We start from the raw sequence: 16413 nt of genomic DNA on the forward strand, positions 1-16413 counted from the left end.
TGATCTTAATCTATCATGTTTTAGTACATTATAAATGATCTTGCTATATATATATATATACACATATATATTGATGTGATATATATATATATGTGTATATATTCATGCTATTTATGTGTTTTGGTATATTTTCATATATGTTTGTGTATGTATTTTTACCTTTTAAACATTAAATGAGTATTTTGAATGTTGTTCGTTTTGAATTATTGTGATTTTCATATACATTAAATATTGTATTGTGTTGAGCTTTATTACAGATGAATATTGTATTCTATTTTCCGTTTATTTGGTGAAGCTAACAGTTTTGAAGTTTGTAAACCTTTTATCGGCATTTAAAAAATGTAAAATTGTGAATTGATCTTGAACAAAACAGTTTCTCAGACAGAATTGCTCTCTGAAGATATGTGGCTTCATCACAAATTGTAGAAAATTAGCAGAAGTAGTTATTTTTTCATCATTTTGTCCGGCAAATAAATGTCAAGTTAGTTTAGAGGTTTGTTTATGAATATAAATTAAGGTAAGTATTAATTTTAATTAAGGAAAAGTCGTCTTGTATGGCATTTTAAAAGCAAGAATGTGCATTTGTAACTGATAGATTGATCAGGTATTAAGAGAACGCGCTGGAAAGCTCTGACTATTAGATGTACATTCACCGTCGTTTCCTGTTTAAAATAAAAATTAAGTAAAACATCGGAAAAAATTCTTTTAAATGCTAACTTTATAAACCATTAACATTTTAACAAACTCGGGATTTTAATAAACTTTTTCAATCGTTTTTTTATATTTTTCGTTTTCATTTTAGTTAGTTTTTTTGTCACTTTCTACTTTCACTCCAAAAGAATTCCAAAACTATTTTTTGATTTCTTACCATTGTTGTGTGCAGTTGTCTTAGTTTAGAGTTTTCGCTTTTGAAGATTAGGAATTGATTAGTGCAAATAATTAGTGGTACTTTATTTTATGTATAAATGGCTAAGACTTACGATTACCTTTTCAAATTATTACTAATCGGGGACTCTGGGGTTGGCAAGACGTGTGTACTGTTTCGATTTTCTGAAGATGCTTTCAACTCCACTTTCATATCAACCATCGGTTTGTCTGTTTTTTAATTTTTTTTATTATATTGTTCATTCACTTTCTACTATTTTTAACGTTTAATTGTTAGAAACATTACATTATATGAAGATGGTGTACAGTGTTTATTAAGTTTTACTAGACTTAACTAACTAAGGTTTAAAATTAAATGAAATATATATATATATAAATAAAATAAATGTTTTCCTACCAATAAATCTCTATAGCCTATATATCTACAAATTTTGACATTTTTTTTAAAATAATAAATTTTTTTATATTTCACTAATTTTGTTTGATACTTTTTATTCCAAGGCATTGATTTCAAAATCCGAACAATAGAGCTAGATGGTAAGAAGATTAAACTACAAATATGGTTAGTCAACATCTTGTCAATATTTTTTTTATTGTTTTTGTTGTATTGTTATTCAAACTTTCTTTATAAAGAAACAAACAAACATATTAATATTAGTATTACATATGTATATGACTAAACACAAACATACGCACATACAACTGAACATATACAATATACACATATATAATCTTAGGGACACAGCAGGGCAAGAAAGATTTCGAACAATAACAACTGCATATTACAGAGGAGCCATGGTGAATTTCAAAATCCATTCATTCATTCATTCATCCACCTATCTACTAATCTATTCTTTTATTCATTCATCTATCAATTTATTCATTCATTCACTCACTAATCTATCAATCCATACATACATTCATTCATTCACACACACACACACACACACACACACACACACACACACACACATGAATAAGTTTTTACTGTATGTTTGCATACACAGGGTATAATGCTAGTCTATGACATAACGAATGAAAAATCTTTTGCAAATATAAAAAACTGGATAAGAAATATTGAGGAAGTTAGTTGAATTTTTACTTATTATGTTTCTATAATTTTCTGAAATCATTTTACATGATAATGCCATTAGGATGATGATGGTAAATTATGATTCTATAATTTGCTGAAGTAATTTTATACTATTATTATTACTACTACTACTACTACATAATTATGCCAGTTATATGTTATAATAAAATAATAATATTTTGAAATAATAATTAATAGAATAATTATTAAATAATAATTTTATCACAGCATGCAACGTCCGACGTAGAAAAGATGATACTCGCAAACAAATGTGATATGGTCGAGAGGAGGCAGGTCACCAAAGAACAAGGACAGGCTGTTAGTTTTTTTTCTTTGTTATTATATCTTTGTAAACAACTTTCACATCTTTGCAAATAACTTTTTTATCTTTGTTAGACAGCTGTTGGATAGAAAAAATTCACTTGAATAATTAAAAATTAAAGTGTTTAATAATTTATCTTCGTAATATTGCTCCTTTAGAATATTAAGATGACTTTGTTATTAATTAATTATTATAATTAAGATAATTATGCTCTACTACTGAAACACTTAATTAATTAATTGATTGATTAATTAATTAAAGTTGGCCTTGGAGAATGGAGTCAAGTTCATGGAGACCAGCGCCAAGGCTAGCATAAATGTAGAGGAGGCTTTTATAACATTAGCCAGGGATATAAAGATTAAAATGGATAAGAAATTGGTTTGTCGTTTCTATCCTTTGATGTGTATATATATATATATATATATTTACAATATTCTATAAATTCTACCGAATGTTTGGCGTTAATATGTTTGTAGTTCGTTTTTTTGATTTTTCTCACTAAAGTTTTTTGGTGAACGTTTAGTTTATTAAAATTCAAAATAAACTTATTTTTCGAATTCATGCTGCAAATAAGGCCATATTTCGATTCCGAATGAATCATCGTCAGTGCTCCTTGTTGTATATATAGGGAAATATTGACTTTGTCAAGATAAACTTTGACGTTGTAAAAATTAACTTTGGTGTTGTAAAATTGAACTTTGATGCGAATTAGGTGTCAGGTTTCTTAATTGGCTGGTCATCTTCTTTGGTCTCCTTTTCTTCATCGATAGCATCATATTCTTCTTTGTCACTATTTACGATGCTAGTTTTTATTACTTCTTTGTTTTCGTTGTTGGTTAAGCGCCGGGTTGGAAGTGAGGTTGTCATTTTTTGTTGTATATTTATTTTTGGTTTATTGATGTCGATTAGGACTGCTTCTGCAATTTTAAGATGCGTGTAGTTGCTGTTCTGGTATATTACTTTGGTGTTGCTGTCGAGGATTTCACGGCTAATTGTGATTGAGTGTGTTGAGTCCAAATGAGATTTGATAGCACCACTCTGTTTATGCATCGTAAGCCTTCTAGTCAGTGAGGTAGTAGTAATCCCGATATATGAGTCATGTTGACGTGCTGTAGAATAAGTTTATTTTGAATTTTAATAAACTAAACGTTCACCAAAAAACTTTAGTGAGAAAAATCGAAAAACGAACTACAAACATATTAACGCCAAACATTCGGTAGAATTTATAGAATATTGTAAAAGTTATGGTCTATTACCAACATATATATATATATATATATATATATATATATATATATATATATATATATATATATATATATATGATCTTTGGTTTATTTATATATATTTATATGATCTTTGGTTTTTTTGAAACATATATATATATATATATATATATATATATATATATATATATATATATATGATCTTTGGTTTATTTATATATATTTATATGATCTTTGGTTTTTTTTTGAAACAGGAAGCCAACAGTCCAGCTATGAGGTCAAAAGGTCAAGTACTGAAGAATGATGCTCCCAAAAAATCTAAAGGATGGCGGTGTTCCATACTATGATGATAATGATGATTGTGATGATGATGGTTGTGATGATGATGATGATTGTGATGATGATGATAATTGTGATGAAGGTTTTTTGTTGATGATGAATGTAACATGAAATTGTTATTTGGCTGATGGTGGTTTTATTATTATCTAGTGATGACGAAGATGATGACGATGGTGGTGATGCATTTTCACATTGTAAATTGAGCTCTCTCAGTTTGTGCTGCTCATGCTAGAGATAAAGTATTATGATGGTGGGCGTATTCTATGTAACGTGACATGACGACAGTTTTGTATGTCATTTGTGTGAAGGCAATCTGTATTAGAAATATCATTTTTTCTTCTTTTATGATTTCACCATGCATACGTACGTATATACATACATTCATGCATTCATAAAAACATACATACATACATACATACATACATACATACATACATACATACATACATACATACATACAGCAAATAAAATCAAATTTAGTCAGACGCTTGGCTTTTGGTGTCATTCGTCAATGATTTGGTTTTAACATACATACATACACACACCCAAACAATCATAAATACAACCCCGTTAATACAATTATACGTCATGAATAAATAAATAAATACACACTGAAACTATTCCAAATTTTGATTTAATACCTATAAGGATAGTAACAATGACAAAAGTAATTATCGTAATTTCAATAAACAGTTAATGTAATGGATTGAATGATTCTTCTCATTTCATTTCTTCGCGCTCTAACACACAAATACACGCCAACATAGAAACACATGAATTTATTTCTATATATATATTCAATTTTATTATCTATAATAATTTTACTTAAATTACTTACAAGTATCCCTCAGCAATTATTATTAATCGGCATCATCATTTAGTTGTCTACTTATAACAATCGCATATAAGATATTTATTTGCTTGCCTATCTTTTCTGCATACACACGTACGCATACACACACGTAATTTTGCACGCACACACACACACACACACACACATTAACTTTCATTTTTTTTCATTTGCCGAAATTGCGTGCATTTAGTACTGGACAGAAATGATACACGTACCGTCATAAGACATAATTATTCATTGTTAAGTTCAGTTACTATCCTTTCATTCCCGTCATTTATTCTTCATAAATATTTATTTAATTTTAAAATGTACATACACACACACACACACACACACATACATACACACATACATACATACATAATTGTCCTCTTACTTACATAATTACTTTAACTTACTCACTGGTTGTTAGCTGGGGTAGGAGTTATTAGTTTAATAATAATAATAATAGAGTAGCAGTATCAACAGTAATAATGATAAAAATTATAAGTTAAAACAATATTATTACTAGGTGTATGATATTATTATTATTATTATCATTATTGCATATAATTTCATATTTTTACTTCAGGTCAGGTGGCGTCTGTATGTGTTTTTATTTCTCATTCGCATACTCTCTCTTACACACACACATCTGCACACACACACACACACACATATATATACTATTAAAGAACAGATTTTATGTGTATATATATATGTATATATATATATATATTGGATATATATATATATATCCAATACATACATACACACAAATGCTTTTAAATGCTTTAGTTTTCATTGTTTCATCTCCATTTATAATGTTTCATTTTATATTATTATCGTTATTTAAGTTTTGAATTATTTTTTTATAAATTGTATGTGTGTGTGTGTTGGATTTTGATATTAATGATGCATGTAATTATGTATGTATGTATTGTATGTATATGTATGTATGTTTATATATATGTATGTATGTATGTATGCGTATGTACCATATATCTTGATTCAACATATATGGTATCGGGTATATACATATATTGCATACACAGGTAACAACATTTATTATTGTATATATGTATGTATGTATATATGTATGTATGTATATATGTATGTATGATCTTAAGTATAGAATTTCGATCATAGAAATATTGTGGTGACTAGAGAGTATAAATAAATAGAGAAAGAAGCAGAGGACAATGGCGATAATATTGGTGAAATGTTTTTCTCATTTATAAGTACCCGATAGAGTTTTCAAATCTTTAAAACAATTTACAAATTATTGCATTTAAATAAAATTCCATTTAACAAAGCAGAAAGACAGATAGATGGACGGATGGATAGATAGATAGATAGGTAGGTAGGTAGGTAGATAAAGAGATTTATAAATTATGAAAAGCATTAACATGAAGATACATACTTTCGAATAAATTATGATAAACATTCACATGGACAAACATACTTTCGAATAAATTATGATAATGAAATAGTTTAAATATGGCTGACACCCGTCACATGACGTGGTCAAACGTGTATACACTGTTGACACTGAATGAATGAATGGATGGATGGATATAAAGCCAGCAAATATGATAAGGAACTAAAAAACTCTATCCACAATCAAAAACCTATAAATGCATATACAAGATTACAATTGTGATGGTAATGTTGAAAATAAATGCTATAAATTTTCACAAGAAATTTTTTAATAAGAGAGAGAAAGAGAAGTAGTGATAAAAAAATTCTATAAACAAGTACGAATGAGTGAACGAACGAAAGAATGAATAAATATTACCAGATGCAATACGAATGTAACGTTCTAATAGCTATAATCCACAGTTTCCTCCAGTTTTGTCAAGAGCATAATATTAAAATGCTTTGAAACGAAGTAACAAATATATAAACACACGCACATTCACACGCACACTTACACATACATACGTACACTCACACACACACAACATACATACACGTAGGTACAGGTACACAAACATAGGGCAAACTAAAAACAGCCATTAACTATTATAAAAGTTGAACAACTAAAAGACTCTCCATCCACAATAATAAAACCTATAAATACATATACAAAAACGCGTGTACACACACGCACATACATGTACATTCAAACATTTATGTAGCGTATAACAATAATTTTTACAGAATTTACAGAAATTTGGGATGGTGTGGTAGTTTTACACATCCTCATCTGTCGCTACTGCAACTTTGTATCTCTGAGTTCGTTTGTTTCTTAAGAAGTTGTACCAATTTTTAAGGAAGCCCTTAGTTTGTGGAAGAGATTAAAAAATTAATTAATTAATTAATCGTTAGATTAGTATTGTGAGTAAGTAAGTAATACACGAATTAATCCGTTCAAATTTGAATTCAAAGTTGATTTTTGGTGAATTTATGAACGTGTATGAGTTGGCAATGTTGGAAAATTCATTCATAAAAATTTAAAATGCAACAACATTCAAAAACTATTATCAGTAGTAAAATATTGTTACATCCGAAAAACGACTTTCCATGCCTTACAATTTTTAAAATACATGATTCCAAAGACGAGTCTTGCAAAAAAAATTTACATTCAAAAAACGGCTTTCCATACTTTGTCGTTAGAGTTATGGAGAGCCAGAAGGCCCCAGCACTTCAGCCACCCCCTCTGCCTAGCCCTGTGGTACTCCTGGGACGTCAGGTTCTGACTGATTAGGACGAACTGCTGGACGAGTAGGCAGAGGATGAATGACAGGCCGATGCATGATAGGACCACACTGCACACGCACAGACCCGAGCTGATGAATTAGTGAATGGATGGGTGGTGAATGGAAAGAAAGAACGAATGAATAAATGGATAAATAAATGAATGGATAAAGAAAGAATAAATGGATGGATGAAGAATGAATTAAAAGATAGAATGGGTAGATAAATTAATGAATGAATGATGTGTAAATCGTTAAAAGAATTACACTGAGCTAATGAATGAACGAATCTATGAATGAATGAATGAATGAGTGAACGATTGATTGATTAAATAAATGAGACAGGAAATTAATGAATGAATGAATGTACGAATGAGTGTAAGATTGACTGATTGATAGAATAATTAAATAAGCAATTGATAAATGAATATTTACGGAAAGTCAGTGTACAGAAATCTGCAGTCAGCTGGTACAAGGAACCAATCCAGGTAAATCACAGGTGTGCAGAGGGTTGTGGTTGTTAGATGAACCCCATATACACCTTTGTGATTGATTGATTGGTTGATGGATGAACGAACGAACGAACGAACGAATGAATGAATGAACGAACGAATGATTGACTGAATGACTGTATTAACAAATGTTCAAAGTGATTGATTGGTAGGCCTGTTGACTGGATGAATGAGTGAATGAATGAAAAGGATAAATAAATGAATGATTGTTTGATTAATCAATTAATTAATTAATTAATTAATCAATTAATTAACGGTTAGATGAAAAAAATTAAAAAAACCAACCAGTAGTAAAAAACATGAAGAGGAATAAGAAGAAGGACCTATGGTTGTGCTTGCCTATGCATACATCTAGCCTATACGTAGAAGTGGGAGTATGTATTTATTTATGCATTTGTGTGTGCAGTATGTTTGTATGTACGTATGTTTCTGTATGTATGTACGTATGGATGGATGTATGTATGTATGTATCTATGTATGCATGTCTATTTATATATATAAACATTGCTGCATAAATGTCTGCTAACATACCAACACATACTCCACACACACACACACACACACACACACACACACACACACAAACATACACAACCTGACAAACAAACATACCAAATGCAATGATGGTCTCGACCGAAAATACAGCAATCACATCTCGTACAGTGGCCAGAGCGAGGCGGGCGATCAACCTTACATTGCCCACAGAATAATTGCAAATTGTCGTCTAAATTATTAACAACTATTATGAAATTATAGCTAATAATCATTTGTTATTATGAAATAATATTCATTTACAATCATATATAAAGAAAAATTACAACACTATAAACACTAACAACAATAATAAAACCTATAATAGGCCTTGAATCAATCCAGCTAACTTGTCTAACGTTTAGCTGTCGACCATCTGAGCTTAATTTTTCAGGATTTCTGTAATTTTTTCGATCGACTCTCAGTAAGTTGGAATTGTGCTTAACTTGAAACATAAGATAGAGTGTTATTAAGTATAAGGTTGCCATCAGCAAAATTTCCCATAACAAGATCTGAAATTTATTATAAGTTTACTATAATTCATATTGATTTTAATGAATTTATTACAGAGGAACTAACCTTCCGAAAGCCAACAACAACAACTATAAAGACAGCGAATAGATAAATGGATGACGATAAAGTTGTGGCGAAGAATAGCCTATTTCGCTTCCTATATCGACAGAGTCTGAATATTTTTTTATTTTTACAAAATTATTCTATTATTAGTATTATAAAAAAATAACAAATTATTTGAAAAAAAAAATTTTAAATAAAAAGTATTAATTCATTTCTTTCAAAAATTCTACAGAAAATAACAAAAAATATCATTGATTAAACATAACACACACATACACTAACCTAGAGGATATAATAAGAACAGTAAAAAAGCTTAAAAGAGAGAAAAATGTCCAGTAAGGCCCATAGGCAGCAAGGCAGAGAGTAAAGGGTAGCGTAATTGCAGGGTATGCAAGTTCAAAGTTCATTTTAATGGCCCCCCTTCCGTTACAAAATGGCAGACGAATCCTGTCCTCAATTGTTTCCACTGCCTGAATTAGTTTCTCTTCTGGCACTGGCTGACACCTGAGACAACTGTTTTGTTAGGATTAAATTTTAATTATTTAATTAAAGTTAAAATTATTTGATCAGTGAAAGGATAAATTAGTGAAAAATGGTGGACTTTATATAAAATAATATCCTATTATTTATATTTATTTATTTAGCAAATTAGATACTTAATTTGAATGAGAGCTTTATTTTATCCTATTTGTAATAAAATGAAATAGTCCCATTACTATAGTAACCAACTTAACTTACACTTACCTATCACAGAGTGAATCAATGACATCACAATCACATAGAGTTGCCATCAAATGGCTTCTTTCACCCTTAATATTGTCATACTCACAGAAACAAAGTGCATCGCTCGATCTACTGGCCTGCTTTTTCATGTTCCTACACTAATTGATCCGTTGATGTAACGATAATACGAGTTCTTCTAATAATTTCTACTTAATTTCAAAATAATAACCTGAGAAAGCCAGGTTTACGTTAACTATGGGATGAGTTTAATGTTGCGCATTCATTATAAATATTTAAAAGTGCATGTAAGTGAAAAATTTGTTTTCATCAGTTCGACTATACAAAATGTAGATTTCTAAAGTTTAAGCAATATTTTTGTAATTTAATACAATTTTTTAGTTGATTATTAATTAAAAATGTTCAGTTTAATAAATATATTGTGTGATAATCTCATTAATTGTACATTTGATGATATTTTACGCACTACATTAAGATTTTTAATAAAATAAATTTTTTTAAATGCAAATTATTAATTAAATTGTAATAATAACAAGAGAGTTTTGCTGAAAAAAATAATTTTTTTTAAATAAAGTAAAATATTCTCTTTCCATAATAACACAAGCTTTGTATCATTTTCCTAAGCATTGTTATTATCAATTTCTTTATTCTAAAAGATAAGTTGTTTACGATTTAAATCTATTTTTTGCAAATTTTAGGAATTTTTTTACGCTAACAATGGCCACAGACTCTCCGAGAAAAGGAAACAAATCAACTAGGTTAATTATAAGGCCCCAACCGATAAGGTAAATTAATCTTTTTGCGATTTTTTAAAAAAGAACAAACAGCTGATGTTGAATTTTGATGTTTTTCTTTTTTACAAAAGTTTTTTTTTCGACTTTTTAAATTTTTATTAAAAATTTGTTTAAAATATTTATCTTAAAATTATTAACCGTCGCAGTGATAAATCAGTCATGGAAAGTGTGGTTGACTTCTTTCAAGATTTCGTGAGTTTCAACATTTTTCAAGTAACATTACAAATATTACATGATTATCTTTTTCAATTTTAATATTTTGTTATTTATTAATTTATCATTAATATTAAATTAAAGGAAGTAAGGCTACATGCATCCAATTATAAATTTTGATGAATTTAACAGACTGTGTCTGAAAATACCCCAATAATTTATTTTTAAGACTCTGACAAAAGCACCAGTTGACAAAGAAAAAGTGTTATGGGTTCAGTTTGAAAATTTTCCATTCTCTGGTTTGTAAATTTTTTTTTATATTTTTTAAGATTTTTCTTACTTTCTTGCTTATTAATTGTATTTATGTGTGTACCAGAGCTACCAAAGAAGTATAAGCAGTTTTATGGCACATATGTAGAGAATTCGGTACCTTTGATTTTGGTAGTGGGATACACAAATGGAGTCCATGTTTGGCTCATCATGGTTAGCAACATCTATCTTTTTTCAAATTCAAATTTTTCTAAATTAAAAAATATTGTTTTGATGTTTATAGGAAGGAGGTGAGGCCCAAGAAGTGATATCGTTAAGGCAGGGACCCGTAAGGAACCTTAAATTTCTTCCAAATCCTGCTGATGGTTCCAATCTTTTTTTTTTCAAATTAATTAGTCTATTTCTTTCATTATTTCTCATTACGTCATAATCATTGGTCTGTTCCTATTTCCTCTTGGTCTTCCATATTTTTGTCACTCTCCATACATTTAGTTTCTTTGTAATCTCTCCCAACATCTAGCCACTCAGAATGACATTCAAGGCAGCAAAAGGCCCTTAATAGCACTAACAGATGCATGCAGGTTTTTATTTTCATTCATTCATCATCATCCTCCTCCTCATCATCACCATTGTTGTTGTTGCCATTATGGAGAACCAAAAACCTTAAAAAAGCAGTACTGGCCGACACTACTGCACAGTAAAATTTATATCTATGGTTACCGGGGAGGAGGTGTTTGCTGTCGAGTACGACCATCCAATTGTGGACATTAAATGTAACAATAGGTGGGTGTTTTTACTTCTATTATTATTGTATGTGTGTTTGTTTGCGTGTGTGTGTGCGTGCGTACGTGTGTGTGTGCGTGCGTGGGTTATTATCTATGCCAAAATTATTTTTCCATATTTCTCATTGTGTAGAGTAATAGCAGTAGCACTGGTTGGAAAGATATCAGTGCTGGATGCAAGAGATTTTAAGCAGAAGTTTCTTATAAAGGGTTGGTGTATGTGTTCTAATTTCAATCATTTGTTCATTCATTTGTTTGTTTATTTATCCATTCATCTGTTCATTCATTCAATCAATCATTCATTCATTCAATCAATCATTCATTCAATGAATTAAGGTATAATACGTTTGATGACGTGTTTTTTAACTTAACTACTGATTTTATACTATTTTATGATACTATTAATTTTAACTGCAAAATAATAGTAACTCAACTATGACAATGATAACTATGGAACTTGTAGTGATGATGGTGACGATGATGATGACGACATTGATGATGGCAGGGTGGTGATGATGGTAATGATGATCGAGACGTTGATGGTGATGATGATAATGATTGATTAGGCTGTTGGATATCACCTGGAATCAATCCCAACCCAATTGCTCTGGGATCGAGATGGCTTGCTTATGCTGATAAAATGGTGAATACGACGGTGATGATGATTCTGACGATGGTGAAGTTGATTGCGATCATGGTGATGATGATAATGACAATTATTCCTTCAATGAAATACCATCTCTAATGCTATCTACACACACAAACACACACGTTCATATTTACATACGTCTATTGATTTAACCTAACTTTCATTGCTTCTTCTCTTTGTGGGCATATTGTAGTTGTCCTCTGCCAACCAATCAGGAGGCGGGGTACTGGAGGAGGGCAGCCAGACGTACACTGCCACCTTCATACACGCTGCTAAGGTTAATCATGAAGATCTTATTCTACAGTTCTAGCATCTGCCATCATCATCCTCATTTTCGTCATTATGAACAGAGTTTGAAGAAAGGAATCACGGTATTGGGCGAAACACTGGCCAGCAGTGTCGTGTCTAGCCAACCAGCGGCTAACGAGCCGAAAAAAATTCCGCCCACTCAACCTCCTGGCAGCCAATCAGAGAGCAAAGCTGGGGTAATTAGCATAATAGACGTCATGGGTGTCTCTGGCAAAGAGGTTCCTTTGTATTTACTTATTTTATTATTTTTATTCATTACAATTAATAATATTTGTTATCATTATTATTATTATTCTTATTAAGGTGCTCATCAATGACGACTGGTGTGGCGATGGACTTGTTGCCCATTTTATCGCCCACGTGAATGACCCCGTGACCTCCGTGACCTTTGACCCGACAGGTCAACTACTGCTCACTACCGATTCTCAAGGAAGATTTTTTCACATCTTTAAGGTTGGGAAGTGGTGATGATGACGACGACGACGATGACGACGGTAAAACTAATTGACGTCATGTGATTTTAATTGCGTGACGTCATGATGACCTGATTTCCAGATATTAGGTCACCCGTTTGATTCCAGCCTGTCCACCGTTTATCACCTGTACATACTCAAGAGGGGTGAGACCACAGGGAAGGTTGTCGATCTGCTTGCTCACTTGTTCATACATTTATTCACTCACTCATCCATTCTTCTATTCATCTATTCAATCAATTATTCATTCATTAATCCATCCATTTATCCATCTATCCGCAGTACCATCCATTTTTCCAATCATTCATTTGCTCATTCATCCACACATCCATCCCACCTTTTCAGATCCAGTCAACGTGCTTCACGTTCGACAGTCGCTGGGTGGCGGTGACGACGGTTCACGGCACGACCCACGTCTTCCCCATCTCGTGCTACGGGGGGGGCCCTGCCACTAAACGGACCCACATGTCGCCCAGGGTCGTTTCTCAGTCCAGTCGCTTCCAACAGAGCGCAGGTCTCGATGACACCAAGGAGCATCTGAGGAGAGCAAGCGGAAGTTCTGGAGTTGGGGGGAGGGATAGCCCTGGAATTTTGATGGGGGCTGCTGCGGCCGTAGCTGCTTGTAACACTCCTAGCGCTAGTCCAGGTTCGTTGATGTTGTGTTTGTGTGTTTGCATGTTTGTGTGTTGTTTGCATGTTTGTGTGTTGTTTGCATGTTTGTGTGTTGTTTGCATGTTTGTGTGTTGTTTGCATGTTTGTTTGTTCTCTTTCGTAAATGCGCTGCAAGCAAGTCCAGACTGGTCTACTAAATAAAAGTGTTGTCGTTGAATTGTTAAAATGAGTCGCGAAAATGTTGAAAACCTCTTCATCAGCTCACAAAGCACAAGAACGACAGAAGCAGCAACAGCTGCAACTGCTGCTCAACAATTTCAACAACTCCCGCTTGGCTCCCTATCCTCAACCAATCACGATCAATCCAGCTGTACAAATCCGCCAATCATATCTCTTCATCGATCCTGGCATTGTTTCCATGTCGACAGCTAGTAACGCGGCTTCATCGTCGACGACCTTATCAACCTCGTCGACGTCTGCGTGTCGAAAAATTTCACCTGAACCAGTAAATGTGGCGTGCTGCTTTGCGACGAGCAGAGTGCTCAACATGGGCAGTCCATCAGTTTCCAGGGAGCGTTTGAATGGTTAGTCGGTTGTTGAAGATGAAGGAGATGATGTGACACGAATGTGAATGACACGCACACACGCACACAAACAAACACCGACACACACACAGAACTACAGCTGCCACCACTGGATTCCTTGTACATAACAACAAGCATGGGAGTTCTGACTGAATACATGCTGACTGTGAAGCCGAAGGCCACCACTACAGACAAGATTCCTGACGACTCCCCCATCGAGGTCCAAGCAGTGCCCAAACTGCAGTGGAGTTTATCCAGGTACGTCGTTTTTGTGCTTGCCCGGCTCTAATCATCAATGACCCGATGACATATCACACACACACTCACACACACACACACACACATACACACACACATACAAACACATAATAGATATCAGATATCTATCAATGAGTGAAGTTGTACAGTATCTATCTTTCACTCTCTCTCTCTCTCTCTCTCTCACACACACACACACGCACTCACGCACACAAACACGCAATAGATATCTATCAATGAGTGAAGTTGGTCTGCCACTGTCGCCAAGCAGTCCCTTGCTATCATGCAATCGTCTGTCGTCCGAGCCCTCAACGCCAACTGGTCAGTTGCTTGGTTGCTCGATTCTGATTGGTTGGTTGGTCTGATTGGTTTCTTGATTGATTGATTGGTCAGAAAACTGATTTGAGTCATTCAATGAATGAGAATCCTTCATAATTAAACTTTCTTTGAATTCGTTCAACAGCTCAGAGAGAAAAGCAGAAATCAAGGCCTGAATCGCTTCACCCACAGCAACGACAGAAACAACAGCAGCAGCAACATCAACAGCAGCAGCTGCTGCAGCAGCAGCAGCAACGAACGAAGTTGCACAGCATCAGTGGACCAATCCTCATGCCTGGACAGAAGAAAATTATCGAAGACTCGTGCGAAGAAGAATGGCCCTCTCAGGTTTTTTTGTTATTGTTGTTATTATTGTTATTTGTTATTGTTATTATTGTGGTTTTTGCAGGTTGAGATGGTAACACACGCTCCACCTCACCGCTATCTCTGGATGGGACCTCAGTTCACTTTTAAACCTTATGTTGAGACTTGTCCGCCGTCTTCTTTTGCAGACGACGACGTCGGTGGCGACGATGGCGGCGTCGGGGCCGATGTCTTCAACGTTCGACATCTAAGGTTCGTCTTATCTGCTGGTTTTTGTGTGCGCGTTCGTTTTACTCTAAGATAACTTCACAAGTTCACGCGTTCGTTTACACATTCTCTCATTCACTCATTCTTTCTTGCACTCATTCCCTGACTCACTTACTCATCAAAATATCTTCCAGCTCTTTACAGAAAAAATCTCAGCGGGTAAAAGTATCAGCAGCAGCAGCAGCAACCACAGTTGCTACTGTTACTACCACCTCATCACTGCAGCCGTCGTCTTCATCGTCGTCGTTAGTCCTGACGAGCAGAGCAAGAGGGAATAGTGAATCCCATCCAACTTCTTATAAAAATTATCTCGAAACTGGTTGGTGGTGATAATGATGATTGGTGGAGGTTGTGTGGTGGTGATGAGCATGAAGTGCTATGCTGTGTTTGATTCTATAGCCTAGAAAAGCATTAATGCAAAAAGTGCAATCACATATACTCACAATCAGGTAGCTATCCTGACCAGTCAGGTTTCAACACCCGATGGTTTGACACCGCCTTCTTCGGTCAACTGACCAATGAGAGTCGAGAAGCTGAGGAACGAATCAGAGCCAGTTTAGAAGAGGCCATACAAGATGAAGCCGTGGTTGGTGCCCCTTGTTCTTCTGTGGGCGGTCCTACGTTAGCCCCGCCCCCTTTACCGACCAGTTACGATAATGATGACGACGGTGACGACGATGATGTTGCAGTTGTCGGTGTTGATGATGATGTTGTTGCGTATGATGACGTCGCCTATGATGATGAGGATGAATATGAGTATGATTATTACCGGCGCAACACGAAGGACTCTGTATAAAATTAACTAACCGCACATAAATATTTGTCTGTCTGTCTCTTTGTCTGTCTGTCTGTATGTATGTCTGT

General features: G+C 33.4%; 3 protein-coding genes across 3 annotated transcripts in view; 2 read left to right on the forward strand and 1 right to left on the reverse strand.

Annotated features, from left to right (window-relative positions):
* Positions 1-965: 965 nt before the first annotated feature.
* Positions 966-2741, forward strand: HELRODRAFT_75117 (hypothetical protein; the record flags this gene model as incomplete). Its single annotated transcript, XM_009015716.1, has 6 exons — positions 966-1089; positions 1387-1447; positions 1623-1683; positions 1893-1970; positions 2207-2296; positions 2562-2741. The coding sequence occupies 6 exons, from the start codon at positions 966-968 to the stop codon at positions 2739-2741; spliced, it is 594 nt and encodes a 197-aa protein (XP_009013964.1).
* A 3384-nt stretch (positions 2742-6125) lies between these two features.
* On the reverse strand, positions 6126-9887 carry HELRODRAFT_190925 (hypothetical protein; the record flags this gene model as incomplete). Its single annotated transcript, XM_009015717.1, has 9 exons — positions 6126-6979; positions 7306-7489; positions 7832-7937; positions 8194-8264; positions 8521-8632; positions 8759-8951; positions 9019-9124; positions 9298-9528; positions 9760-9887. 9 exons carry the CDS (start codon positions 9885-9887, stop codon positions 6893-6895), a joined length of 1218 nt encoding a protein of 405 aa, XP_009013965.1. The 3' UTR covers positions 6126-6892.
* A 586-nt stretch (positions 9888-10473) lies between these two features.
* HELRODRAFT_190926 (hypothetical protein) overlaps positions 10474-16413 on the forward strand; it is a gene marked incomplete at its 5' end in the record, with an annotated part of 6342 nt that continues 402 nt past the window's right edge. Inside the window, 21 exons of the mRNA XM_009015718.1 lie at positions 10474-10541; positions 10697-10763; positions 10933-11002; positions 11080-11186; positions 11257-11338; positions 11494-11554; positions 11646-11756; positions 11889-11965; positions 12620-12681; positions 12755-12931; positions 13017-13166; positions 13269-13349; positions 13532-13832; positions 14059-14382; positions 14475-14640; positions 14867-14931; positions 15104-15306; positions 15368-15534; positions 15684-15868; positions 15999-16387; positions 16412-16413. The exon at positions 16412-16413 is cut by the window's right edge and continues 402 nt beyond it. Coding sequence (XP_009013966.1) covers positions 10474-10541; positions 10697-10763; positions 10933-11002; positions 11080-11186; positions 11257-11338; positions 11494-11554; positions 11646-11756; positions 11889-11965; positions 12620-12681; positions 12755-12931; positions 13017-13166; positions 13269-13349; positions 13532-13832; positions 14059-14382; positions 14475-14640; positions 14867-14931; positions 15104-15306; positions 15368-15534; positions 15684-15868; positions 15999-16345 — 2871 coding nt within the window. The 3' untranslated portion in view covers positions 16346-16387; positions 16412-16413. The remainder of the gene's footprint in view (positions 10542-10696; positions 10764-10932; positions 11003-11079; positions 11187-11256; positions 11339-11493; positions 11555-11645; positions 11757-11888; positions 11966-12619; positions 12682-12754; positions 12932-13016; positions 13167-13268; positions 13350-13531; positions 13833-14058; positions 14383-14474; positions 14641-14866; positions 14932-15103; positions 15307-15367; positions 15535-15683; positions 15869-15998; positions 16388-16411) is intronic.

This window comes from Helobdella robusta (genome assembly GCF_000326865.2).
Source record: "Helobdella robusta unplaced genomic scaffold HELROscaffold_16, whole genome shotgun sequence".
Lineage (NCBI taxonomy): Eukaryota > Metazoa > Annelida > Clitellata > Rhynchobdellida > Glossiphoniidae > Helobdella > Helobdella robusta.